This window comes from Eleutherodactylus coqui, chromosome 6 (genome assembly GCF_035609145.1).
Source record: "Eleutherodactylus coqui strain aEleCoq1 chromosome 6, aEleCoq1.hap1, whole genome shotgun sequence".
Classification (NCBI taxonomy): Eukaryota; Metazoa; Chordata; class Amphibia; order Anura; family Eleutherodactylidae; genus Eleutherodactylus; species Eleutherodactylus coqui.
The window spans coordinates 193,141,110-193,169,109 of record NC_089842.1 but is presented as its reverse complement, the minus strand read 5'-3'; the positions used below and the strand labels follow the sequence as shown (position 1 = coordinate 193,169,109).

The 28,000-nt window shown below is 43.0% G+C and overlaps 1 protein-coding gene across 6 annotated transcripts in view; it reads right to left on the bottom strand.

The window, feature by feature from the left end:
• Window positions 1-17: 17 nt before the first annotated feature.
• BMF (Bcl2 modifying factor) overlaps window positions 18-28,000 on the bottom strand; it is a 67,269-nt gene continuing 39,286 nt past the window's right edge. For all 6 annotated transcript variants that reach the window (XM_066608523.1, XM_066608525.1, XM_066608526.1 and 3 more), the window contains one exon: window positions 18-3,013. In XM_066608523.1, the coding sequence (XP_066464620.1) occupies window positions 2,915-3,013 (99 nt within the window). In that variant the 3' untranslated portion in view covers window positions 18-2,914. The remainder of the gene's footprint in view (window positions 3,014-28,000) is intronic.

The window sequence follows — 28,000 nt, the reverse complement described above, 5'->3', positions numbered from 1 at the left end:
TATTTGGAATTACTGGTTGTGCTGCTCAATTCATTTTCTATTTGGATGACGCTGTTAGTCCTTGGAGTCAGGACTTGTTGAGCTTTGCACACCAGACCTGCCCCTCGCACCTAATGGTGCATTCCAGTGGAGCAGTGTTCCCCAACTCCAGTCCTCAGGGACCGCCAACAGGTCATGTTTTCAGGATTTCCTCAGTGTTGCACAGGTGATGTAATTATTGTCGGTGCCTCAGACATTGCCTAAGGTGTTCCTAATATAGGAGATCCTGAAAACATAACCTATTGGTGATCCCTGAGGACTGGAGTTGGGTACCCCTGCAGTGGAGTGCTGCTGCACCTATTTGCTTATTTGAGGACAATGTCTATCCATATGCCTCAGTAGGGTATATGGACATCATACAGGAGGAATCTCTCTGCTCAGTAATCCCCTCTATGAATCAGAACAAAAAGCATTACGAAGATGTTCAATTTTCCATTTGCTCACTATAAAGATCATTCAAAGCTAGAACATTATTTTCTATCATTAGAGACCCCTTAAGACAAATGTAATGAATATATAATATTCCTCCTATTGTTCTTCTTTATCAATGTCCATGATATTGCTAAGTGCACAAACTACATTTAATATATATATTTGCAAAACATTATGCCTATTGCTAATGTGTGAACTACAGTGATTTCTCTATGAACATTCTGAACCACCTACTTATCATAAGCTAATATTATGTTATTACTTTAAAGGGTTTTTTCTGTTATAGATGTTTATGACATATTGCTAGTATACGCCATTGGTGTCCAATCATAAGTGTCAGATTGTTGGGACCCTCACCGTTTGCTAGAATGAATTAGCAAGGCTGCTAAGAAAGCATTATAGTCAATTGCCATCCACATGTCCTCAGGAAAAAACTGAGCGGAGTAGAAAGGAGATGTAGTGGGATGGCACTGCCACGTTGTACTAGCAATGATTGTGTTGAAATATCACCTTATATGGCCCTTTTACACACAACAAGAACTGCACGATTCTCGTTTACCCGAGTGAACGAGCTGGTGACATCATCATCAGATCATTGCTGAGAATCGTTCAGTGCTTCACATTCCTATGTGAAACACTAAACGGGGAGTGTTTCAATGCAACGTGAAGCCAACGATGATTTTTATGCCGGCTGAAAACTGACAAAAGAAAAGCGAATGATTATTGTTTTTTGGAGCGATAAATTGTTTCATCTAAATGCACCTTTTAGGGAAAAAAAAATCTAAAAAATTAGAAGATAACCCACACTTTTTTTTTTATAGATTTCGATGACTTTGATTAGTTGTACCTGATAGTTTTGGTACCGTAAACATAAAGACTATGGACAGTTAAAGGGGTTTTCCAGAGAGAATACTACTGATGACTTATCCTGAGGATAGGTCATCAATAGTTGATTAGCTGGGGTCTGTCGCTCGGGACCTCGACTAATCAGCTGAGCAGGTGTATGCTGTCAGCGCCGCATATACACAGAGGTTGGGGCTGAAGCAGCAGAAGTCTCTGTGCCTACCTCTGTGTAGTGGCCGGTGCTTGTAAATGCAGGTACAGCTCTTAATTAAATCAACGCGAGCCGTGCCTGCAGTTACAAGAGCCTGCCACTACATAGAGGTAGGTGTCAAGACTTCCTCTGTTTCTGCTCCGACCTCTGTGTATTTGCAGCGCAGTCAGCAGGTTCACAGTCAACTGATCGGTCCGGGTCCCACGCGATGGATCCCAGCTGATCAAATATTGATGACCTATCCTACGGATAGGTCATCAGTAGTATTCTCCCTGGAAAATACCTTTAATAGATAATAATCTCATAATTCTCTCAAATCAACACAACAAAATACAAGTAATACATTTCACAAATACACAGTAAGTATAGGATAATGGATTGTCTACTGGAAGCTCCATACATGACAACTCACCCAGAAGTTTTGCAACCATAAAGTATATTTGTACCAGATTTGTGGTACTTTTTTATATCATCACTAAATCACAGCAAAAAATGAACACAAGATCGGCGCATGTAAATACACCCATATAGAAATGTGAAGCTGTATGATAAGTGGGTTAATACAGGTGACCTACAGTTCAATATCCTGGTCACAAAATCTTCTACTACAATACTGTGTTTTGTCTGCGGTTTGAGAGGGTACCTTCCATCTTACCAATTTGAGGACTATTCTCTTTTATCGTACTGCAGTCCAGAGCAAGAGAAAAGCGTCCCACACTCTGGCAAACCTTTTTCATAGATCAGCGTTTCATTCCCTTGGCTTCTAATAAATTATTTTTTATACTGCTTGCTATGGTTATATGTGAATATCACAAACAGATCAACCTCTACAAAAGTCTTAGATGCTATAAACATTTACCCATTGCTTACTATGCTAGCCAGAAAAATATCTTTGTATGCGGTATAGAAAGACGTATAAGATATAAAGACAATTATATATACACTTCTTTACCTATTTTTGTTCTCATCTCTCCATTAAAGAAAATCAGATCTCTGATAACGGCCGTGTTATTTAGGTTCTACCTGCACTCCACAACTGATGGAAGTATTTGATACATTCTAGTTTTATGTTGATATTAGGAGGTAGGTCCTAAAATATGTTCTTTCTTTCTCCATTGTACCTGTTGAGAAAATGAAAGTTTTCTGCTCTAATAGATTTAGGTTTGCTTGTGTTAAACCTTCAAGGCTCACTTGCAGAAACAAAACATGCCAGCTTGGTTCAGTTTCTCATACTGCTCAATTCTGGTTAAGTCCGTAAATGTCAACAAAAGTCGTTGTCCCAACAGTGTTTGACCAGAAATCCCTGATTATGCTGATCGCCTTCTGGAACCAACATAGAATTGTCCACGGATGGCGATAACGGATTGGATCTTGACTCATGGATGATATTCACCTCTGGAAATCAACCCTGTTCCTCTCACGATGTATCACCAAGTTACGAAAGAAGACGAATAGCTGGAACCAGACTTGGTTTCGGTTTTGTTGAATCTGCACAAAAACAAGGAAGAAAATACATATATGATACGTTCAAGTAAACCCTGTATGAAAACCAACCAGCCAAGTGGTAGACCTGCAGGAGCAACTTTTTTGATATTCATCTTTAGAACGTTGAAAAAAGAACATGAAAAGAATATTTGTCTGAACCAAACGCTGTGAGCTCCCAATTCACTACTAGTTCTTTGTATCGATTTATTTTGGTTATCTTTTTAATAGGTCTCTTAACTCTTGCCTGAGCATAAGCTAAGCCCCACTGCAATGCTTTTTGCCTTCTGCTTTACTCCATTACTGCCTGTACTTGACCCAGCTAGCCTTCCTGAATTTTTCCTTCACTTTGTATTGTAATCCTTCTCTGTATCTTTTTAGTTTTAACCACTGGGACAGACTTTGACCTCTCCTTCTGGATTTGTTGCTCCTGGTTCTGACCCATGGCTCTGTCTGACTACTCTTCAGTGCCAACATGACTGCTTCATCCTGTTGCCAATTGGTGACTCTTCTGAGGACTGCCACCTGGAGATCTCACCAGCTAAGTTGAAACTTCTTTGTGTTGGTCCTTGGTGAAAAACAGGAGAATCCATTAAACTACCTTCACACAGGCTGATAGTGATTTTTGGGTAACTGCCGGCCCATGTCCACACAGTCCCCGACAGGGCTCTGAGCGAGAAGTTGCTCAGTCGTTGCTAGTTGTTCTGTTTCAGCTAGCTGAAATGGAACAACTGATCAGTGTAAACAGGAGTCACTCAATTCTTGAACGACTCTTGTTTACTGTGAGTGGAGGAGGGTGGGACGGAACAATCCATGACACACTACGCCTCTATTCACTTTGACAACTATCACTCCTGTGCTAATGCACTCAACAGTCATACTGTGTGAAAGTACCTCCAACACTTCACTTTAGTCAGCATCATACCAATTGCAGCCCTATGGTCCCATTTTCAAGGTAATTAACATCAGCCCTGTATTTATGACTTTCACCTGACAATACTCTACAAGTCTGACATGTATGCTCATACTGTTCACCTAGTAAGCTCCACTTACCTACCCATTCTCTGTTTTCAGTAAAGTACCAAGGTGTTTGGAAAGCAAGGCTATCTGAATATGCTACGTATGTAGGTCATGTCACAGTTCAACTTCTCCTCACTTCTTTTTAATCTACTAAAGTACTACTTTGTTTAAAATTATAGTTTGTGTTTCACACATTTCTATATCCATACCAAACAATGCAATAATCAGCATCACATTGTTATAGATAGGCCAGCAAACACATATTTGACCTACTATATTACTAACAAATTGGGATTGGGACTAAATTGGAGTGTAAAGTCTAAAGAATTGTCTGTTCATCACCTTAAAACTCCCGCACAGGTATGGAATACCCTGAACAGAGTCCTCAGGTTGCATTCTGAGAGTAGTCTCCGATTAGAAATACCCAGCTGCTAGTACATAGGAGTTTCCAGATCGGCGTACCAGGCATGTGATAGGCAGAAATATAGTCGTACAAAGCTGAGATGTGGGCTCAAAAGCTTGTATCTGTAATCTACTCCCCAAACAAAAAAAGTATGATACAACCACAATTCTTATCTTTACGGATTCCTACCATGATACATCACTGTCTACTTTTTATAAAGTAGGCTTTAATAAGAGATGCTCAGCCATAGGCCGAGCAGAATTTATTCAGCAAGAGCCGGCTTTTTAACCCTTTCAGGACTGTAAAGGATTTGATCGCATTTGTGAGCAGTTTCAAACTATGGGACAAATATGTTCTTTGGTCCTCTATAATGACTAAGGCAATCATGGGGAGCAGAGCAGGAGGTCAGAAAGGACCACATTTTGGACTGGTGAATTGGAATTTTCCTTGTTTGTTGTTGGGGAGAGGGTATGGACCATGTCCATATGACATGTGGCTTTCAGTAACTGGCACCCAAGGGGGTGAAGTTTACGAGCACAAAATTTGTTGCAGAAATTTCTGCTACTGAAATTCAATTCCATACATCTGGATGGGATTGTTTTGGTGACAAGTACATGGATTTTTGCAAGCCCCCTTTCATATGAATGGGAACGTCGCAAAAAAATCAGGAAGCAGTACTATTAGTTTCTCTCTTTTTAGTTAATCCCTTACTCTAATTCATGTCTTCAGGCTTTAGAAATCTCTGTAGTTTGACTACAAATATTGTCATCTTATTCTACAAATCCATAGAAGAAAATCTTTGCAAGTTTAGGAAATTGCATTATATACAGGCGTAACATGAAGCTGCTGGGCCCTAATGCAAAATCTGTAATAAGTCCCTCAATTATAATGCTTCATCCATAATACTAGTCTCCTTATATGGGGAGGAGAGACATTATGGGCCCTATAAGGCTCAAGGGCCCTGGAGTGACAGTATCTTCTCCACCTACTAGGCTAACTTCACATAGGCGAGTGCGATATCGGACTGTGAATCCTGGCCCAATATCACTCGCCAACATGCGATTTCCCCAAGGATGTGAGGCATTTTTATGTCAAAACCGCCTCGCATCACTTTGGAGAAGTAGCGATGCTTTGCCAAAGCATCGCACTGCGTGCACCTATTGCTGCCGCCCGTCCCATTGAAAACAATAGGTGATACGATGCGTGGGCACACGTAAAGATAGCACTGCTGTGATTTGTTGTGATGCAGGAAAACATTGCTCATGTGTACGATACATTAAAAAAATAACGTGGCGTATATTTTTGTGTGAGATTTTTTCGTCCGTGTGAAGCCAGGTTATAGTTATACCCCTGGAACCAAAGCCAATTTTACTTTATCTTGGTTTCTTGTTGTCTAAAATAATCAAAATTCATTTTCTAATGACCATCGCCATTGTTTTACTTTATAAGCAAATGCCTGATTCAAAAAGATACATATTCCATGCATGTAATAAAGCTTCGCCCTTTTCCTCTCCTTTCAATAGACTTCTATGGGTCGCATGGGACATCAACCTCCTCTACTTTGTGTTCTGTCTAGTTATCTCTGTTACTACAGACAGATTTTACTTGACAACAGGCAGTGGACAGCAAATTAGTAGGAAGGAAGACACCTTAGCACTTTACAAGGATTTTTTAGCATAAAAACATAATTTTAGTTGAAAAAAAAAAAAATGATTTGCACTTTTGTTGTCTCTTTGGCTATCATATTAGTTGTTTCAAACTGTGGTGACCATTTAAGCCTTATGCATATAGCGTTGTTCTAGCTCCGTACAACTGGAGGCCATATTAGTAAGATATTCTCATCTAAAAGCACGACAATGCAGTATCTTACGGAGTAACCACATATCAGTATATGGATTGCCTATGGTTTCATAGTAAGAAAACTCTGTGTGGCACCATACAGGCTCCATGCCTATGGCTCTGCTATGTTCAAGAGACCTTGATGGTATTTAAAGGGAACCTGTCATCACCTATGAGCACGGTGCTCATAGGACATGTCCAGAGGAGTCCGAGGCTCCCAATCCTGCGCTGTCACCCGTGATAGCCAGTGTGTGGATAGTGCAGTGGACTCCTGTCTGCATGTACACATACTATTCTCCAAGGGGAGTGAGTGAGCGCAGCCTGCAGAGATGAGTCCGATGCCTGTCTGCGCGCCGATTTCCACGGGTGACAGCGCGGGAATGGGGAGCTGAGCAAGTATGTAAAGTACATTGTCGAACTTCTTGAAACTTGTCCTATGAGCATTATAACTTACTTTATGGTGCTCATAGGTGATGACAGGTTCACTTTAAAATGTGCACCAAATAAATGTTGAAAAAAAAGAAACCGTCAGCTGCATGTTCGAAAAGCTTTTACTTTTTTCGCTCATTTAACAAACATCTTGTCAACACTAAGCCGGGTAGTCTAAAGTAAAACACTCTTTTATTAGATAAATCAGTGAATATCTCAGATCTGCAGCTGCAGACTTTTCTGAAAATCCCAGGCTGAAGGGTTGGAGGGTGAGCAGCGAGCCATCTGCAAGTGATTTTACACCGTGAGGGTCACAGGGTTAATCTTTAACTGAAACCACACTGCTGAGGCAGCAAAACCGAGTTTTCTACAATATGAAAACATAACCATCCTCCTCCCTCCACCCTGATAATACAATGTCTTTATAGAGTTTACTTATGACACTCTACTAGGAATTACAATCCATGTGGGATTTGGATACATTATAAATAGACTATATACAGTATACCAAACTGTTGCATATAGAGTGAAGTCAAAAAGTGAGGACTCTGCTACAATCAAGTTATATTCTATTACTCACATACAGTATCTAGTCCATATTTCAGTACAATCACTTCTCTGTTGAGGTGCCTGTTTATAAACCCAGACATGTAGTTTGACGCTGCTGGACCCCAATGCAGAAACTGTAACAGGGCCCCTGACTATAATTATCATTTATAATACTGGTTTCCTCATATGGGAAAGAGAGCTTTTGGGCCCCCTAAGGCTCCAGGGCCTGGGTGCAATTGCACTTTCTGCACCCCCTATAGTTACACCCAGTGACGGATTGGCCATTGAACTTCACCATGAAAATTCCTGGTGGGCCAGTGCTGGGACTGCTTATATTTCTATTTGCTGAAAAGGATAAAAGAAAAAAAGGTATACTTACCTGTGTCAGTCCTCCTGTTCCCAGTCTCTGGAGTTCGTGCAGTACTAGTGGTTACTTCTGGGTAGAAAGCGATTATGTGAAAAGCAGCACAGGTGATCGCTGCCTTTAAGTCTATATATTGGTGTGGTCGGGGACTAGCCTTAGCAATCACGTGATCGCACTCTACCCGGAAGTTGGAGGGAGACCACCAGTACTATATGGACTGCAGAGGCCGGGAGCGGGAGGAGTGACATAAAGGAATATAACACTTTTTTTTATTTTAACATGGTTAAGGAGCATAATTATAAAGTGGGAGCCTATAAGGGGCAATAATATGGAGCAGGGTCCTCTTAGGACTATTATTACAGAGCTGGCCCTATAAGGGGCATTACCAGAGAGCAGGCCCTATGAGAGGCATTATTACTGAGTGGGTTCTATAAAATGAATTATAACAGAGAGGGCCCTATGAGGGACATTATTACTGAGTGGAGGGAATAAATAAGGCATTATTATTAAGTGGGGGCACTTTTAATGTTGTAGGGCACTAATAATGACACTTGGGGCAAAAGGGGGGATATTACTAATGTGCGGGGCATTATGGGTGGCATTATTATTATCTGGGGCACTATAGATGGAGAGAGAATATAAAGCTTTGAAAAATAAAGCCACACGGCTGAAAAATTTAGTAGTCAAAGATGTCTGTTAAATTCTGCAGAGAAAAATTGTGACCAGGAGCAGTCCTCATAGCAATCTGGCCCACATGGAGAAGAAAAGGGAAAGTGAACAATTCTAGTCAGAGGGATCACACCTGTGATCACTGGACATAATGGTATTGTAATCACTTATATGGTTTGCGAAGCGCCAGTGTATAGCTGGTAGCTACTGCTATATGGTTGCTCTATGGGGGTAATAATGGTCTTGGTATTATAGATTTTCAGCACTATGGTGATAGTATATGGTCGTAATCTGGGGGTATAATTTGGTCCTCAAGCAGTGTTATTATTGGTAATACTGATCTTTGTAGTGGTCTGTATTCAGTAACAATATGCTGGTATTATGCAGTCACAATGTGGGGATAATATATGGTCATGGTGTGGTGGCACTATTGGTAATGATGATCTTGGTATAGTGTGCTTTATACATTGACAGTATTGATGCAATTATACAGGTCATGATGATCGTGTGTACGGTTCTTTTTTCACTTTTACAAAATATAATAAAAAATGTTTTTATTTTTTTAACTGTAATTTTGTTTTTACCGTATATACCGGCGTATAAGACGACTTTTGAACCCCGAAAAATCTGCTCTGCAGTCGGGGGTCGTCTTATGCGCCGGTAATACAAAAAAAAAAAAGTGTAAAAAAAAAAAATTTTATTACTCACCTCCCACGGCGTTCTGTCGCGCTCCGGCAGGATGTCGCTCGCTCGGCAGGCTGTCGCTCGCTCCTCGTCCCCGCCGCAGCATAGCTTTCTGAATGCGGGGCTTGAAATCCCCGCTTCCAGAAAGCTAATACACACGCCGGCAGCCATGACAGCATTGAATGGCTGTGATTGGCTAAAGCACACGTGGCTTCAGCCAATCACACTATTCAATGACATCATTGAATGGCTGTGATTGGCTGAAGGCGCACGTGTTAGCAATCACACCCATTCAATGATGTCATTGAATAGTGTGATTGGCTGAAGCCACGTGTGCTTTAGCCAATCACAGCCATTCAATGATGTCATGGCTGCCGGCGTGTGTATTAGCTTTCTGGAAGCGGGGATTTCAAGCCCCACATTCAGAAAGCTATGCTGCGGCGGGGACGAGGAGCGAGCGACAGCCTGCCGGAGCGAGCGACATCCTGCCGGAGCGCGACAGAACGCCGTGGGAGGTGAGTAATAAAATTTTTTTTTTTTCTCCACTGAATACCGGCGTATAAGGTGACAGTTGGGGGGTCGTCTTATACGCCCCGTCGCCTTATACGCCGGTATATACGGTAATAAACTTTATTAACATTTATAACATTATGTATTTAGACCAACTAGGGACTTCCTAATTTGATCTTTGATCAGTTCTATATGTGCTTTGGTTTAGTAAGTATAAGAAAAAAATATTCCCTGTAAGTATACAACTGCAAAGCAAACTATCAGGCTGTGCTGAAGGTTCGCCCATATAGTTTTACAGCTATGGCATGCTTAGAGGCCTTTCCTAGGTCTCTGGCTGCCATGGTTACACATCAGTATTTCATGATTGCATTTGCTGGGGTCCCCTCCCTTTGTCTAACTACTTGGATGCAGTGGTCACTATTGACGGCAGCATCTAGTGAGTTAAATGACAGAGATGAGGGTTTACTAATCAGAGTTTTCCCTCATCCTAGTCTTAAGGTCCATTTAGACCCAATGATTCTCGCTCAAAAATCGCTCAAAGTAGTCTTTTGAGTGAGAATCATTGGGTCTAACTTCACGAACATCATGCAGTTTTCGTGCACGAGTCGTTGATCGTTCTCTTTCAGCATGCTGAAAGAGAACGATCAGCCTTATCAGGAGTTCACAGTGGGTTACAGTTGATACTATTGTTTCAGCTGTATCCCGCTCTGTGAACTTGCCGATGAATGAAGAACACAGCGGTCCAGCTGTGTGCTGCATACCCCGCATGGAGTGCACAGTGATTTTTGGGAAAGGGCTTTAACCCTTTCCAATCCACTGTCTGACCTCTGAAGACATTATGATTTAAGGCTGTACAGCTCCGATGTTGGAAGACGTTCGTCAGGATTCTCTTACTGTATATTGCCAGCCTCTCTGCTGTCGGAGCCTATCCAACGTGTCACCTCATGCAGTACTGGCTACGCCAGCATATAGTGTCATTGTATAACCGCAGAAAAAGAGTAAGCCCCCTAGGAAAACCAGGATACAAAGTGGATTGAAAAGTGTTAAATATAAGCCCTTCCCTGAAAATCATTCCCATCAAGTGTAAAAAATAAAAAAATATATATACTTACCTGTCCGCCGCTGCCGGGGCTCAGCCGCATCTAGCTGTCTTCTCCCTGCACTGCTCTGAAGTTCTTTCATCAGGCGGAGATTTAAAATCCCCGCCTGCTGAAAGAGCTGTATCTGATTGGCAGCTAAGCGCTGCCTGTGATTGGCTGAGTATCTTAAACAGAGAGTTCAGCTGTCACTTTAGGGGCTCTTGTGGTAATCATGCAGGTACAGGACCCAAGATATAAATGTCCATCATTAGAGCTTAAAGGGGACGGGGGGAGGGGGGGGCAGCTTTTTATGGCCGAGTGGGAAGACCAAGCCTTCTGTTTCTGACCACCTGCATGACACAACCAAGCACTATAGCACAGCGGTATTTGTATAGCTGTTATTGAAGTGAATGAGCGCTATGAAAACTGTATAGTATAGCACGTTATGCTGTTTCCATGACTCCTCTGCTACTACTGCCAATGTGCCTATGGCTGGCGGTTTGTTGCCCCCTGCCTACTTGTGTTTGCCCTACTTGGTGCCAGTTTTGGCCCACCTACAACGTGGGGCTACTTTGTTTTTTTCCAGGGCCCCTTTGAGTTCACAATCCGTCCCTGTTTACACCCCTGAGTAGACCAAGGAAGCAAATCCCTACTGGTAAAAAGATTTATCCTTTTCATAAGGCTATTTTATGGGAAGTACTTCCCATCTGCTACACACCTCTGATATTGTGAACACTCATGATGAATATCCCGTATTCTGCTGTGAATAAAGTTGATATCTATTTATTGATATCTCATAAAGTGATGGTATATTGCTAGGATATACCATCAGTTTATGCCTTTAGGGGACTAACCTCTGGCTGGGAGCACCTATGTGCAGAGAAACACAGTGAAGGGGCCGTGGCACTGAGTTATCACTGCAGCCCCTTCATTCTGAGGATCGGTGGAAGTCCGAAAGGTCGGACCCCTACTAATCATGAGGTGATGGCTTATCCGAACAATATACTTTTTGTGATCGCAATATCCCATTGTGCAGAAATGTCCTATTTCTAAGATTGATGACCTATTCTCAGCTGATGGGTAGGGGTCCACCGCCCAGGATCTTTGACAATCAGCTGATCACCAGGGCTGGTGTTCTAACGTATAGAGCTACTCTGTTGCCAGAAGCAGGCAGTTCAATTCATGGGGCAGTGGCCCAGAGTAATACTTTAGACTGAGTCCTCTTAACTTCAATGGCACTCAGCCTGCAGTACCACACCAGCCCAGTGTGCAATGTATAGAGCTGTCTACTTCCGTCAATGGCGCAGCTCCATACAATAGAATACTAGTCTCTCAATCTTAGAAGTTGGCCAACCCCTTTAAAGTGCTGTTTCGACTGTTTTAGTCACTTGATCATTATCAGCTGACATAGGCAGACACTTTGTTATTCATCTGTTACTCTTATCCAGCTAACACTAAATTCATGGCATCATTTCTCCATATGAGGACCATATTCTAGCACTACAGGATTCTGCTGAATGCTGAACTAGCTTACTTTCTAGATTCCATATTTGAGATAAGTCACTCAACATCACTTTATATATGACCATAGACATTAGATTTCTGTCTGCATATCAGAAATGTGCGTGTTTGGACCATTTAAAATTCTAATATTTATGGGTGCTGTCAAACACTTGGTGGTGGGGGAGTATACATAATGGACTTTTCTCATATTGTTTTTAGCAAAGAAAAGTGACAGTAGGTGTGTCTGAAGGCCTGTTAATGCTATGATTTGCTAATTTCTGAGCAATCATAATGATAACTGCCCAGCATTAATGAAGAACATGTTCAATGGTACAACTTGTGTTAATCGGCACTAATGCCCCTTTTACCAATGTTTACATTTACAATAGGCAATGCTGTAATTGCTGGGCATCAATGACCCTTCTTCACACCTACAGCGAGAATTGCTCTGAAAATGATGGTCAGATCATCAACAACTTTCCACTTTGTTCATTGGGGATTTGAAACATCATACTGTGTAAAGGGATCTTGAAATGGATATGAGAATGGGAATGGGAGAGGTTATAATGTCTCGGCAGCAACATCTTTCAGAAGGCAACTTTCCCACAAGTCAACGTCAGTCCTTTTAACAGGCCTTGTAACATGACTGGGAATATAAAACAAAACCAGAGCATTGTAACATCTTTATTTGCATATCAAATGTCCCTGAAGAGCATTGCAAGATCTTTAAAAAGGTCTCCTCATGCCTACTGGGTGGTCTCCGCAAGAAGATACTGTATCCTTCCCATTGCAAGGTATCCCTGACAAAAACTTCACCTCCTTCTGGGCTAGACCTGGATATTTTATTGGGTGATCTTCGTGATCTCGATTTACAAGACATTTCATTTTTATCGCTACATTATAGGACTTGCCTGCAAATTCAAAGAATGGGGCTGTAAAATTCTCAAATAAAGAATCATGGTAATTCGTGTCACAGCCTTTGCTGTGCTTATGTAGTTTGATTATTGATGTCACTTCCTGTATGTACCGTAAAACAAAAAAGTGCCCTGCAAGAGATAAGGGTGGTGTCAGACCTTTCGCCGCAGATCTGGCACAATATACCGGAAGAAAAAGTAATGCATGCAGTGCTTTTTCTTCCGGCTAAAAGGCAGGCAGCTGAGTGGGAAGCAAACGGACCCCATTATAGTCAATGGGGTCCATTCTGTTCCGTCCTAAGACAGAGCTATTCGGTCACAGGGATTCCTCTTTCCTGGTCCTCGGACGAGCAGGAAAGTGGAACCCGCAATGTAAGTGTAAACCCACCCTGTGGTCGCCTGCACACGGGTATATTTGCATTGTGGAATCCAGACCGGGCATCTGCCTCCGGATTCCGCAGCAAATACCACTCATAACATGCTATTGAAAACCGCTTTTCCTTGCACACGAGCAGAAATCAATTGTGATTTTTCTCTGGCGGAGGAAAGAATTGCAGCATGTTATATTTTTAAGTGGATTTCGTGCGCACAGCTTCCATTGAAGTCAATGGAAACCATCCGATCCGCGGCCCGTTCTTAAGTGACATTGCGGAAAGGTCGCGGTATCATTACTAGACGATGATGTGGGAAAAGCAGGGGTTTGAAAAAAAAATCTGTACTGTGCATGTCCGACAGCGAACCATACCCAGTACAGAAATGACAAGTACACGTGGCTGCCGGCTGGGCACAGGGTCGGATTTTTTTAAACAGGTCGAATTTTTTAAACAGACAAATCAGATCTCACAGGACCGCATAAAGTCAAAAAATATAGGATAAATTAGATTACGGAAACATGACTGGCAGAGCACAACCTTTGTGTGAAACTTTTCTTTGCCTATCTGATCACATGGTTTGTCTCTAGTACATTACACAGTCCCATAAGAGTTAACCATGTCAGCTCAGGCTTATCTCCACTGCATCAGTAACTTATTATACATTATTGCAGTCCTGTATATCTAGGTGTTATTAGCAACAAGTTCTCCATTATTATGTAAATCACTAGTTGTTTATTTGGAGAAGTATTAGGAAACTGCTAAAGGTCAAAACACAAACATGCTTTGTCATGATCATCTCAGACAGGAAATCCGCCAGTTACCCAGCAACTAGATAACGCATTAGGCAAGACCTCTAAACTGGTTATTATGCAATGGGGGGAAAAAAAAAAACACACAAGATTTTGTATTTTTCCCGTAAACAAAAAAGGAGGCGTTCTATCAAAATAAGCAAACTGTTATACAATTCCAGCAAGCAAATATTTTTGCAGGATGAAACGCGATACAATTTTCATTCTCTATCAATCCCTATATATAGCAGAAATTGTGTTGCCGTTAGTCAGAAAAATTTATGTGATGTTAAATACTGTTCTCTGAAAAGGCAAAAGTGATATCCTTATTGGCTAGCCTGAAAAATTATGTTTGCAAACATTTGGAGCACGAAGGCCTCTTCATCAGGCAGTAACAGGTAAACTGAGCGAAATGCCCAACCTTTACATGATGTTACATCAAGGCATTAGTTACATGGGGTGATACATCAGTTAGAGTTATAACACTAAGATTTTGCATTTAGAAGTGGGAAACCGTGATGACTAAGGTACCTGCAGCCCATACACAATGTTAATTACATATGGGCTGCGGGTTGCACACCTCAATTGACATCAATAGAGGCTGTCCGTGCGGATTCCACAGCAAAATAGAGCATGCTGCGATCTTTCTTCCGCTCGCGAAATACGCAATTCGTATTCATGAGTGTGAAGAAAAATATAAAATATATGACTTTTAATGCCCGCATTTTACCACGAATTGTCCATGTGGGCGGTGAATGCGTAATCCGCAATACAAATCCACTTGTGTGAGCCCAGCGTTAAGTCACAGATCTGGAGTCAGGCTCATGGACATGAAGTGTCCATATAATAAGTCATTTATCTGAGGGTTAGGCTTTATTCACACGGGAGTTTTATCGCGGCGTTTTTGCAGCAGTAAAACAATGGATGAAAATCGCAACCATCTGTAGCATTAGATTCCAATGCATTTGTTCAGATGGGTGATTTTTGGTGGCATAAAATCGGCCGATCAGAAAGAATAGCGCACACGGCACGCATTCCGGGCAGCCACTTTTAGGCTGACCGAAATAGATAAGTCTGGACCTATCTTTGGCCGGAATACACCGTCCGGTCCCATTGACTCTTATGGGAGCCTGTGAAAGCTGCAGGAAAAGGGAGGTGGTAGAGAGTTTAGAAGCCCGTGTATATGTCTGACGGACATTAAACAGGAGATGCAGCCGAGGTTTGGATGCGGCTGCCTCTCATTCATACGATTTTTGGCTGTGATGTGGCCGCGACACACGTTGGATTGTTCAAATAAGAAATCGTTCAATCTTTCACATTCGCTGTATAAGTAGGAAGGGCTGAATGAGCGCCGTTTAAACCGAACCAATGATTTATATGCCTGCAGAAAATGAAAGAGTGTAAGTGAACGATTATGTTAGTTGTTGGCTCGCATTTAGATGGAACGATTCGTTCACTTTCGCACGTGGTCCCACCTTGGACACTTATGTAATGCTATAAATATCTAAAATATAAGGGTCCCACCTATGGAATCTGCACCTATATGGAGAACAGAGATCCCCCACTACCTAGCGCTGAATCCAGGTGGAGAATGAATGAAGAGGTGGCCAAGGTTTGTGTAGCTCCCTCCCTTCACCTCGACGTAAGTGATGGAAAAAGCCAAGCTTGGCTATGGATATCATGTAGATATGCCATATATGTCCAAAGTGTTAATACCCCTTTAAGCTTTGAATTTCCAAAAAGTGAAGACATAATTGTGCTCTTGTTCCAGAGAAGTGTTTTTGTAACTGCGTATTCTTTCCTCAGTCTTTTGTAAGTGACGTGATGTGCTGCAAGTGTTTACATAAGAGACTGAGCACAAAAAGTTCAACTAGATACAAAAAGACGCCATGAAACCAAGTCAATGTCCTTAGGGTATCTTTAATTCTGCTTGCTGGAATTGCATAAAAAGGCAGTAGTCAAGTGCTAGTGATGCATTATGGGTAGTGAAATATCTTATGACTCAGAAGCTAAATATATAACCAGGGAGGGGACTGTAGCCACAAAGCACACAGAGCCCTGCCGTCTCACTCACGCTATGTCTCTTCTTCCCCCAGCACTCCGCGCTCCCCCAGCCCTCTTCATCTGTGTCTCACTCACCCACTACAACTCTTTTAAAGTTGCTAAACTGGTAGATAGAGAAAAACATTGTCCAGAGCACGTGTCCCTAAATACTGTAAACAATACTAATGCACATTATGTAATATATAAGATAAGAATCTGTGACCTGGGGGATTGGTAGAGTATAACTAGTAGAACAGTGAGATGTAGCTGTGTTACTGTATATAATACACTTGCAAGAAGTGTGAACATATCACATGTGCGGCTGCTAGGGGTCTGATACACAAGGGACCAGCCAAAGTTTTTCTTAGTGTCTATAGTATTGCATGTAAAGAACTATTAAACCTACAAATATGGGCCCTATTACACCAAAATAGGTGCTTTAAGACGGAATGATTATCATTCAAAAAAGCGTTCAAACAAGCAAAAGTGACCGATAATCGTTCAGTCTAAACGCTAGCCAACGAACAAATGAAGAACGATAATCGCTCGACGATCACTTTTTGCAGGCATAAAAACCATCGTTGGTTCGTTCGTTTATCGTTCTGTTTAAATAGTGTTCCTTCAAGCGTTCTCAATCACTTATAGGCGTCTTTCACACGAGCGATTACTCACAGCTATTAGCCGCTAGAAAAAGTTTCTGGAAAATTGCAAGCATGTAAAGCATTGGATTCAAATGCATTCATTTACATAAGTGTTTACCAAACGCCAGTCCTCACGGACCCCCAAACAGGTCATGTTTTCAGGATATCCTATAGAGAGAACACCTGAGGCACTGACTATAATTACATCACCTGTGCAATACTGAGAAAATCCTGAAAACAGGACCTGTTGGTGGTCCCTGAGGACTGGAGGTGGGAAACACTTACATTTACATCAACAACAACAAAAAAAACGCCAAATCAACAGTAATTTTCAACCGCGATTTTTTCCTTGTCGCGTCAAAATATAGGCCATGACCTATCTTTTGACGAAAATCGCAGGGAGCTCCCATAAATTTCTATGGGAGCTGAAAAATAAAGGGAGGGAGAGGGAGTTTACCTGCTGCAGTGCTCCTTGAACACAGCTGGCTCTATTTAGCTATCTAAGCTGCAGCGTCCACTTAACACTATGCCGCTGTGTGAATGGACGAGAAAACACTAATTCTTTTTGGAATCAGATGGTGACAATGCAGCGTGCAAATGCAACGCTCGTGTGAAAGAGGCCTTACAGCGAATGTGAATGAGCCAACGATTTATCTGCTGTATAACCAGGCAGCACGAGCCAACGGTGACATCACTCACTCGTTCAAGCGTCAATCGGCTAGTCTAAAAGGGCCCTATGTTTTAAGACAATCAAAGTAACCAAATTTGCTAAATAAGAGGCTCCAACTACCATTAATGTATAATAAGAACTTTATTCATTTTTCATTAACATTAAGACCATTAAAAGAGGGCAGAATATTTAAATAAACCGCAAGAGACACTTCGTAAGTATTACTCTATGGGCTCCTTCACACGAACGTATGCAGATTTGCTCACCTCAGCGCTGTATTTTTGCAGAACGAAAAATGCTTTTTTGTGCGCATATCGGTATAAATTTACTATACTTCTGCCTACAGGTCATGTTCATTTGCATGCGGCAAACAACACGCACCAAATGAAATGGCTAATGCGGTCCAGATGTCTTCTTTTTCCAGCAGCGTATCGTGCATCTCCTTGCGTACTGCACACATTTGCACCCCCCCCCATTGACATGTATTGGTACGTATGGTGCGCAAATGCGCAGAAAAATAGAGCATGCTGCGGTATTTTTGCGCGTCTGAAGTGTGCGTGCAAAATACATTAGTGTGAACAAACCCATTGAAATCAGTGGGTTCTATTCTCTGCGTATAAATACTCATGCAAATATGCCTGTGTGAAGGAGTCCTAATAAAATTGAGAGTACCCAAACTATCAGTGATCTTCAATATATAAAGTGCTCCGTTCCATGCAAAACATAAAACTCAATATAGTGTTTTCACATGTAAATACAAAAATCACCTAATGCAAAAATGAATAAAGTGCGTAGTGCACGCGCAGCACAGAGGCTCAGTGGTTGGCGCTGCATAGAGTCGGGATGCTCTCCTCCTGTTTATGTGGGTTTCCTCTGGACACTTTGGTTTGTTCTCACACTCCAAATACATACTAATAGATAAGTAAAGACTGCAGGAGGTTGGACCCCATGACCCTGGAGGTCCCTTCCAACTCTACCATGCTATAATTCTATGGCCTAATGTCAGTGATAGCAATCTTCGTGCAGTCCTGCAGACCAGCCTACAGAGGGGCGGAGTCTAAAAGTGCAAAAAGTGACCGTTTGGAAGGTGGTCGTGAGCATACCCTGGGGTGGGGCTTAATTGACCCAAATTTGGTATTCTTAATGTTTGTAAGTATCGTGACATCAAACTATTGTAAAGTCATCAATATTAACTGGTCACTAACTTTTCAACAAATGTATCTTTAAATGATAGCCAATACGATAACTACCAACCAGAAAAATCTGCCATCACTGAGGAACAGTTTTCTACAACAGGGATACCATCTACTGGTTATAGATCCACAGAGCCACAGGGATTCCAAGGAGCAGCTTATTGGATAACAAACAGAAAGAAGAGAACAGTAGGGTGCCCCTAGCGTTCACATGCAACCCCCAGATGAACTTCAACCCAACCTCCACAAAGACAATAGACTAAAAGCAATATTTCGATATTACCTATCCTCAACCCATGTAGTGGCTGATGCGTGTAATTGCAGGCTGGGGTCCCATTGATGTCAATGAGAGATGCACTTACGCCGGACACTACAAAGGGGTTGGAGCTTGGGCTTTTCACTGACCTTGATGTAGCCAAACACTAAGAGTGGGCGCTGCCTGGAAAACTCCTTTATTTAATCTCCTCATCAGAATTGCCCTCACGTCACTGTCAGAGATAGCAAAAAGAATTCGGGAACTGTGCTCACATCATACCAACTAACAATAGGACTATAAAATCACTGAAACTTTCTCATGTACATCCTCCAATGCAATGTACATGAAACGTTATACAACGTCACCAAATATAAACTATATTGGAAAGACTAAACAAAAACTATAATTCAGGATGAATTTGCATAAATATGTAAGCAAGTCTTTTCTTGTGGAGAAGACACCAGAAGGGCATAGGGAGCTTTACATGTCATGCAATACTCTCTGGGAAAAACTTATGCAAACGAGTGATGGGATAAACCTCCACAGCACCACCTATTGGAAGGTACCTATGTTGTGAGTGAACATGCAACCTTTCAACGGGCCTAGCAATATGACTAGGAATGTAAGTCAAAACTAAATACCCAGTTTCCCCCAAAATAAGCCCTACCCTGATTTTTGGGATAGGCTTGAAATATAAGCTCTTCACCTGAAAATAAGCCCTAGCTGCTGTCCGCAGCTTTGCCGTGCATCCTACTGTCCACGTTCACCCAGAGAATATCACTTCCTGGAAACGGGAATCATAAATCCCACCTACAGGAAATGACAGCTCCGATTGGTTCTTGAGTGCTGCTTAACCAATCAATGCAGTGTTCGATCAACCAATGCAATGGCTGGTTGATTGAGCGCTGCATTGACTGGCTGAGCAGCAGTCGAAGAACCAATCACAGTCATCGCGTTGTGGAGGTGGGACTTATGAATTGGCCAATCAATGCCTTGGCTCAGCATGTCGGATCTCTGAAGAGCAGCAGGAGGGACTTGGACCAAGCCTGCTAGGTAAGTATAAGAAGACATTCCCAGAAAATAAGACCTAGTGCCTCTTTGGGGGCAAAAAGTAATATAAGACAGGGTGTCATTTTCGGAGAAACACGTATGTACAGAAGCTTCATTCTACTCAAAACACCACGCTGTTCCTGCTGCATGTCAGTGACACACCTGTGTCTACATACAAAAAGTCGGTGGTGCGCCATCTGGTAAACCCAGTAAGAGCATGTATTCCTAGGCTATGGCGACAGTATGTGTCTCCCTCCATTAGGATGTGGTTTAGAAGGTTTAGAGAGATCATGGAGATGGAGGATTTGACTGCTTCAGTAAAAGGTACACGATAAATTTCGGAAAACTTGGTTTTATTGGATCGAATTCCAGGATTCTCTGGAATTCCGTAACATATACAACTTATAAGAGTACAAGAGCTGAATCAGGCCCTTAGTACAGCTCAGAAAGTAATGCTGCGGTACGCCAAACAATACGGGGACGTATGATGTACTTTTCCTCCCCTTTTTAGATTTTGTTTTCCTTTTTTTTTTGTCTTTCTCTTTCCCATCTCTTTTTTTTCTTTTTTCAATGGTTTGTTTATTCCATCTTACGCTGTTCCACTGTTGCGCCATAGTCTGCTGTTTAAAATGGGAGGTTATTTTTCTCTATCAAGACAATGGAGAGAGTACATGGGGTGGGTGGGGATAACTACGTACAGAGGTTTGGGGAGGAGTGGGTCGGGGATTGACCTTTAATGAGGGTCTAATTCCCTGTTCACAGGGGTTGGAAATTCGGGACCAAGCATAATTGCAGTTCACACTTGCAATATGAATGGCCCAACCTCCAGGGGTTTATTGTATGTGCTTCAAGGTTTAGCACTTTGTCTTAATCCAGTTGGGGAATTTTGTACCAGTGTTTGGGTTGCAGCTTGTCAATTTCTTCACATTCGTTAACAGTGATTTAACTTGTTGTTTTGGAGAAATGGAAAACTTATAAAGAATTTTAAAAAAAATATGTGCAGAAAGACTTTTTAATAGGCCTTTCAAAGGTTTCCTACACCATTGTAGTGTTCTCTTCCATGGTGCTCCACAAGGAGAAATATTAACCCCTGGACTCACATTGATGGCCTCTCATCTAGCCAACCAGAATCCTTCTGATGAGAGGGCAAGAACCCCAAAACAGCTGTATGTGCATGGGTATTCTAATTTGGCTTACATCCCCAGTCATATTGACTCATAGGGTAGATAGCTTACAACAGGTGGCACTATAAAGAATTATTTAATCACACTTTTGAACAGACGTTGGTTTGCAGGAATCCTGCCATCCAATAGGTGGCACTGCAGAGGTATTGTTCCATTTCCGTTATTATCATATATATCCCAGAGGAGCATGCATGGCCTTATAAAACTCCTCACACACCTTCTAGGTGCTCTCCTTGAGCAGAGATGATACACCTCCTGACCCACATCATAGGCCTCTCACTAGCAAAGCTAGAAACCTACTGCACACTGGTGAAGGGCAAAACCCCCAAAACAGCTGTATGGATTCTGACTTGATTTTCAATTTCCAATCATTATTATAAAAACTTATATAAAGGGTCGGACATGGATTTGCACGAATGCTGCCATCAAATAGGTGGTGCTGCATAGCTATTGTTCTATCTTCCTTGTTTGTATGTGTTTGAACAGACACACAAAGAAGAAGTTAGATACACATGTGGGAAAATACTTATCTGGATCACACCACAGGACAACAGATTCACAAGTCTTAATACTCAAAGGTCACATTAAGAATGACAGGAATTGAAAAATTTAGGAATTCAGGCTAACAACAACATAGCAGTTATTGACTTAAAGGGATTGTCCCGCAAAAGCAAGTGGTGTTAAGCACTTCTGTATGGCCATATTAATGCACTTTGTAATATACAACGTGCATTAAATATTGGCCATACAGAAGTTATACACTTACCCCCTCCGGTGTTGGCGTCCCCGTCTCCATGGCGCCGACCGAAGCCTTCTTCTCCCTCGATTAGACGCGCTTGCGCAGTCTGCTCCTCTGTTCTGTTGAATGGGGCCGCTCCGGCGTGCTCGCGCCGCACAGGGCTTCTGCGCATGCAACGCCAACACCGGAGGGGGTAAGTGTATAACTTCTGTATGGCCAATATTTAATGCACGATGTATATTACAAAGTGCATTAATATGGCCATACAGAAGTGCTTAACCCCACTTGCTTTCGCGGGACAACCCCTTTAAGGAGTCGGACTCAAGCTAACACCTGGATTTATGACCCACTACATGGACACACTTCACAGTATGAGACCGACTCCAAATCTCATGAACTCCTAAACCATCACCTCTATTGCCCTTCCATCTAGATCAAAAACCTTGGTTTTATTTCTCTGGATTATCTTAATCAGGGTATCACCCCACCTACAAATATCTTGATGTAACATCTCTTATATGTTGTGCCTTTTTATCTTAGTCCTTCATTTCTCAACTAGCCTGATGAAGGGGCTTCTGTGCTCTACAAACTGGTTAATATAATTTTTCTGGTTAGCCAGTAAAGGCAATGCTTTAATGATGCATTTGTCTTTTTTACCCAAAAGTATATAGCAACACATAGATTTTTATGGCTAACACTTAACCATGATATTTTTGCTGTATACCGATATAGGAAGACAGTAATATGAATTGTAAGACACCCCTGGTGGCGATTTACTCTTCGGTGAACAAGGAATTGGGTATGTTGTAACATAGTAACATAGTATGTTAGGCTGAAGGGAGACAATGTCCATCTAGTTCAGCCTGTTTCCACCCCTTCCTTTCTGTTGATCCAGAGGAATACAAAAAAAAAAACAAAATAAAATGAGGCAGAAGCTAATTTAGTTCAATTTGGGGGGAAAAAATTCCTTCCCGACTCCATACTGGCAGTCAGAATAATCCCTGAAACAACGTTTGAAGGTTCCCACCTGGCTCCAAGACCCGGATCAACAACCCTGCTGGTTATTTAATGTCTATATCCTGCAATCTTGTAGCGCTCTAAAAAGACATCTAGTCCCCTCTTGAAATTCCTCTATAGATTTTGCTATCACCACGTCCTCAGGCAGAGAGTTCCACAGTCTCACTGCTCTTAAGTCGCCTGCAGACGGCTGGGTCGGATCCAGCTGCGAGAATTCTCGCAGCGGGACCTGACCCGAGTGTCTGCAGAGAGCAGCGTGACACTCACCTGCTCCCGCGGCCCCGGCCCTGGCCCTTTCATGTGTGCAGAGTGGAGCCGGCGGCCGGTGAGTGACGTTTCTGTGCGGAGCTCGCAGAGAAATGGAGCATGCCGAGATTTGTTTGCCACGCGAGATTTCGCGCGGCCAAATCGCGGCCGTCTGCATAGGATTGCGTTTGTCTGCAGGTGGCCTTACAGTAAAGAACCCCCTTCTGTGTTGGTGATGAACCCTTCTTTTCTCTAAATGTAGAGGATCCCCTTATGTTATTGTTGCAGTCCTGGGTATAAACAGATCATGGGAGAGATCCTTGTATTGTCCCCTAATGTATTTATACATAATTATTTGATCGACCCCTAACCGTCTTTTTTCCAGGGTGAATAATCCCAATTTTGGGTATTCCAGTCCTCCCATTCCATTTATTAATTTAGTTGCCCTTATTTGAACCCCCTTAAGCACCGCAATATCTTTCCTGAGCACCAGTGACCAGAACTGTGCGCAGTATTCTATGTGGGGCCTGACAAGTGCCTTGTATAGTGGAAGAATAATGTTCTCGTCCCTCGCCCCTATACCTCTTTTAATGCACCCCAAGACTTTATTTGCTTTTGCAGCCGCTGACTGGCATTGATTGCTCCAGTTAAAGGGGTTGTCCGGCCATAAACATTAGGTCTCATTACTTCTGTTTGCCCAATACAATGCACTTTGTAATATACATTGTGCATTGTAAATTAGGCAAACAGAAGTTATTCACTTACCTTTAGGGTTGCCCCCCCCCTGTGTTGCTCCTCGGTTGCCATGGTTCCTGGTTCCGACAAGTCTCTTCTCCTCTTCTTGTCGTGACGTCCGGGGACGCGCCTCTCCAGCACAGCTCTGCGCATGTGCAGAAGAACTTCAGCCTGGGAAGCTCAGTTCTGCCTGAGGAGGCGTGTCTGCTGGCTCTTCAACTCCAAGGTAAGAATGAGAGGAGGGGCGGGCTCTCGTGGGGGGGAGGAGGGAGGGAGGGGGGAGGATGGATGGATGGATGGATGTGTGCAAGTGGCTGTCAGAAGTCCCGGGGGGGGGGGGGGGGGCGGCTTCAGTGATGTGTGTGTGTGCAATGTCAGGAGTCCTGGGGGGAGGGGGGGTACTGTTAGTGTACTTGTGTGTGGGCACTGTAAAGGGGGACTCTGTGGGGGAGGTCACAGGGGGGGCACTGTATAGGGATGCTGTGGATGGGGGGCTACTTTGGAGTGCAGTGGGGGGGACTCTGGGGGGGTGGCATGTGTAGGGGGGGGGACTGCGGAGGGCACTGGGGGGGGGGCACTGTTGAGGGGGGACTGTGGAGAATGCTGTGGTTGGGGGGAATGAGGGGGGCTACTTTGGAGGGCACTGTAGGGGTGACACTGGGGGGCATGTGTAGGGGGTACTGTAGAGGGCACTGTTTGTGGCACTGTGGGGGATCATTAGGGGGGCACTGTGGGAGAGTGCACTGTGGGGGGTGGGTAATTGTGAGGGGGGGGGGGGGTCGCTGTGGGAGGGGCACTATGAGGGCATGTGTGTGTGGGGAAATGTTTTGTTTCACTTTAGCCTTGCAGTGGGGGGCTGCAGGAGAGTTCTCTCTGGGCTCTCCCCAGCCCCTCTCCATTCACTATACACTGTTCTGCTGTTTACACTCATGCCAGGATTTTATCCTGACATGAGTGTATAACGCAGTCTCCCCTGGCCACACCCCCTCTGATTATAGTATGCAGCAGGGGGCGGGGCCTGGGCAGGGAGAGACTGTAGAGCAGTTCAATAGAGGTGGGCGTGTCGTGGGCGGGGCTAGGACGTGAGCTGAGGGAAATCCTGCCTTTTCATGTCTCTTACTACTATCGGGAGCGCGCACACAGAGGAGGGAGAGCGCAGAGCATGTGAGAAGGCAGCACAGAGGCGCCATCTTTGAAAGCTGCAGTGAACATCAGATTCTAAGGTAAGAAACTGACATTGCAGCTGATCTGCCGGCCGGTTTGAGCCCCTGTATGCTGTCTGTTACTATCCTTACTGAAAGGGAAGCAGCAGCATTATAAAAATTTTTACCCTGTGTGGCCGGACAACCCCTTTAAGTCTACAGTCAACTAGTACCCCCAGGTCTTTTTCCATATCACTTTTTCCTATCAGTACCCCGTTTAGTGTATATTGGTGACATCCGTTTCTCCTGCCCACGTGCAGAACCTTACATTTTGTCAATATTGAACTTCATTTGCCATTTTTCTACCCAAGATAATATGACCAATCTCTGTTTCTTCTGAGGTCAGTGGACAGTTGGACAGGACCCACAGCAGTGAAAACTGAACAAAATTGAAGGTAGCTTCTATATTTGCAATGAAATCATTTTCATTAGAGTGCTTGACAAGGAAGCATGGAAAACGTTCGCCTATAAAGTCACCAAGTGTTGAACATGAATAAATGAATAGATTGATAGAATTTTCCCTGGTAAGATCTAATTTTAGTGGTTTAGGATTCTAGCAGGTAAACAGAATAGCACGGACCCTCTCCAAGGAAAAAGCTGTAGAGCAACAGATGCTTTTTGTGCTTTAGAAAATGTTTGTGTTTGGAGAGGGAGGAGGAGAATGAGAAGGGGAATAAGGATAAATATCCCACAACCCTTGAGGGTACCATGAAACGTGGACCACTACTTTTGGCTTCATGCCCCACCTGCAGGATATTGACCCTGTTTGCTGTTAACTATATGTGATGCCCCTGGGCAAGCTTGCTGGACCACGTGTATCTGTGGTGAGGTGTACCTTGCCACTGGCAGCATACTTCAATGCCAAGGACACATTATCACTCATATGGTTATGCAGGACAGGGACAACTTTGTGGGCAAAGAAATGGTGGCTGGGCATCTGATACTGCATGGAGCATCACGTTGCGAAAGGACTTTGTGTCCACTAGCCTGAAGGGCAGCATTACTATTGCAAGCAGCTGTGCAATGTTTGTGCTCAGGCTCTGTGCTTGTGGATGGTTGGGGTGGTATATTTTTTCCCATAGCGAGAAGATGGAGGGCTGGCTGTTGACCTAGGACACGCTGGAATATGGGGTAGATATCAATGTCGGTGAAGGTGGCGTTGTTGGTGGCGGCTCAACGTCTGCTCTCTGTTTTGCAATTCTGGCTCTGAAGCCTGCAGCCTGGTCATCAATTGCAGAGGAAAGGCCTAAACTAGCTCTGCTACTGCCACTACACAATACTGCCTCTCTGTGCTCGGAAACTACTGCATGAACAGGAGGGAGAAGGAAGAAGAGCCAGTTACAGCAGTGGAAGGGGGAGCAGGATGAGGCAGACTCTTTGTCCTCTGGCCCAGCTGGGCTCTCCAAAGCAGCAGATGGTGGGAGTTCATGAGACTGTTCATACACGTTGTGTTGAGATGGTTTACATTCTTGCCATGTTTTCAATACTTACAGCAGATCTTACAGATGTTTCAGTAATGACAGCTAATGGAGCTGTCCAAGGTTTTGTCCAAATGCAGTTTTTGGCATTTTAGGCAGACATTCAGGATGGGAACCCTAATGTTATGTGAATGAAGCCTAAACCTGCACCATGGTAAATGTAGGGCTCAGGTTTAAAGCTCATACTGCTAAAATGTAGATCTTGAGAATAAGACAGAAGCATTTTATAACCAATGTTTCCTGTCTTTCCTATTGCCGCTTAGCCAACGCTCAATGAGCATTCTATAGTGAATAAGAGTAGCATCTTGGCTAACGATTGTCGGGTGTTCCCCCACCATGGCAGCTCTGCCTTTGGCTGTTTCCTTCATTACTGGCACTTCTATTTGCTAATTTATGACAACAACAAAGTTTATGTGCTCTCTCTGTAACACGCACAGAGAAATAACGTCATCATGTAGGACATTACACAGAAATACTGAGCAATGTAGGTGTGGTTCCAGTAGATATACCACTACAAATCACTCACCATTAACTCAGCAGCTGTACTTCCCACTTCCCTCTTCTCTCCATAGATTTCTATGGACAACATGAGTCATCCCCCTGCTTGACTTCCTGTTATCCATCTTTATGCCTATATTAGACAGATTTCAGTAGAGAGCAAATCAAAATGAAGGAAGACCCCTAGTGACCAACACCTTGGAGTGATTTTTCAGCACATAAATGACACTTTAGGTAAATAAAGCAATTTGCACTTTAGCTAGTAATCACAATGAATGTCACATGAGAACAAGTTATTTAAATAGTTAGTGACCACTTAAGTTCAGAAAAACCCAGAAATTCTACTTGAAAGCTTACCTGCCATCTGGGCTTCATAAAATATAGTAGACGAGTCAAGATCTAGAATAACCTGGATTAACTACCGTAGTCAGGGTCAAGGGCAGGTTCAGTCAAAAGTTCAAAAGCAGGAGCAAGGATTAATTGTTGGCAAGGCTGACAGCAGGTAAACAAGATAAATGACATCACAGACTATGCTGTGCCAACCCATAACAGGTGTTTGATGGTTTCAGTCTTGGGTTCATAAGAATATTATGTAAATCACATGTTTGTGCTAAACTTTTTTTTAAAGAATTTTTGGTGGTTTTTTAAAAAAGTTTTGGTCATAATACTTTTTTTTAAATTCTAAAATCCTGCATTTTTAACACTGAGCACAGGGCCTTATCATAGGATGATGCTTCCTGATAGCCGTAGATAAGACGTGCAGCAGTCATGTCATTAACATGACAGGCAGGATTAGGGCTCTTTCACATAGCTGTATGAGTCTTTACATTTTCTCGGCCATGATGTAAAATTGCTGTTTTTCCGCGCTCGCGGCCAGTGTTTACTTGCCCATGCACACAACTAGGAACAATGTTTT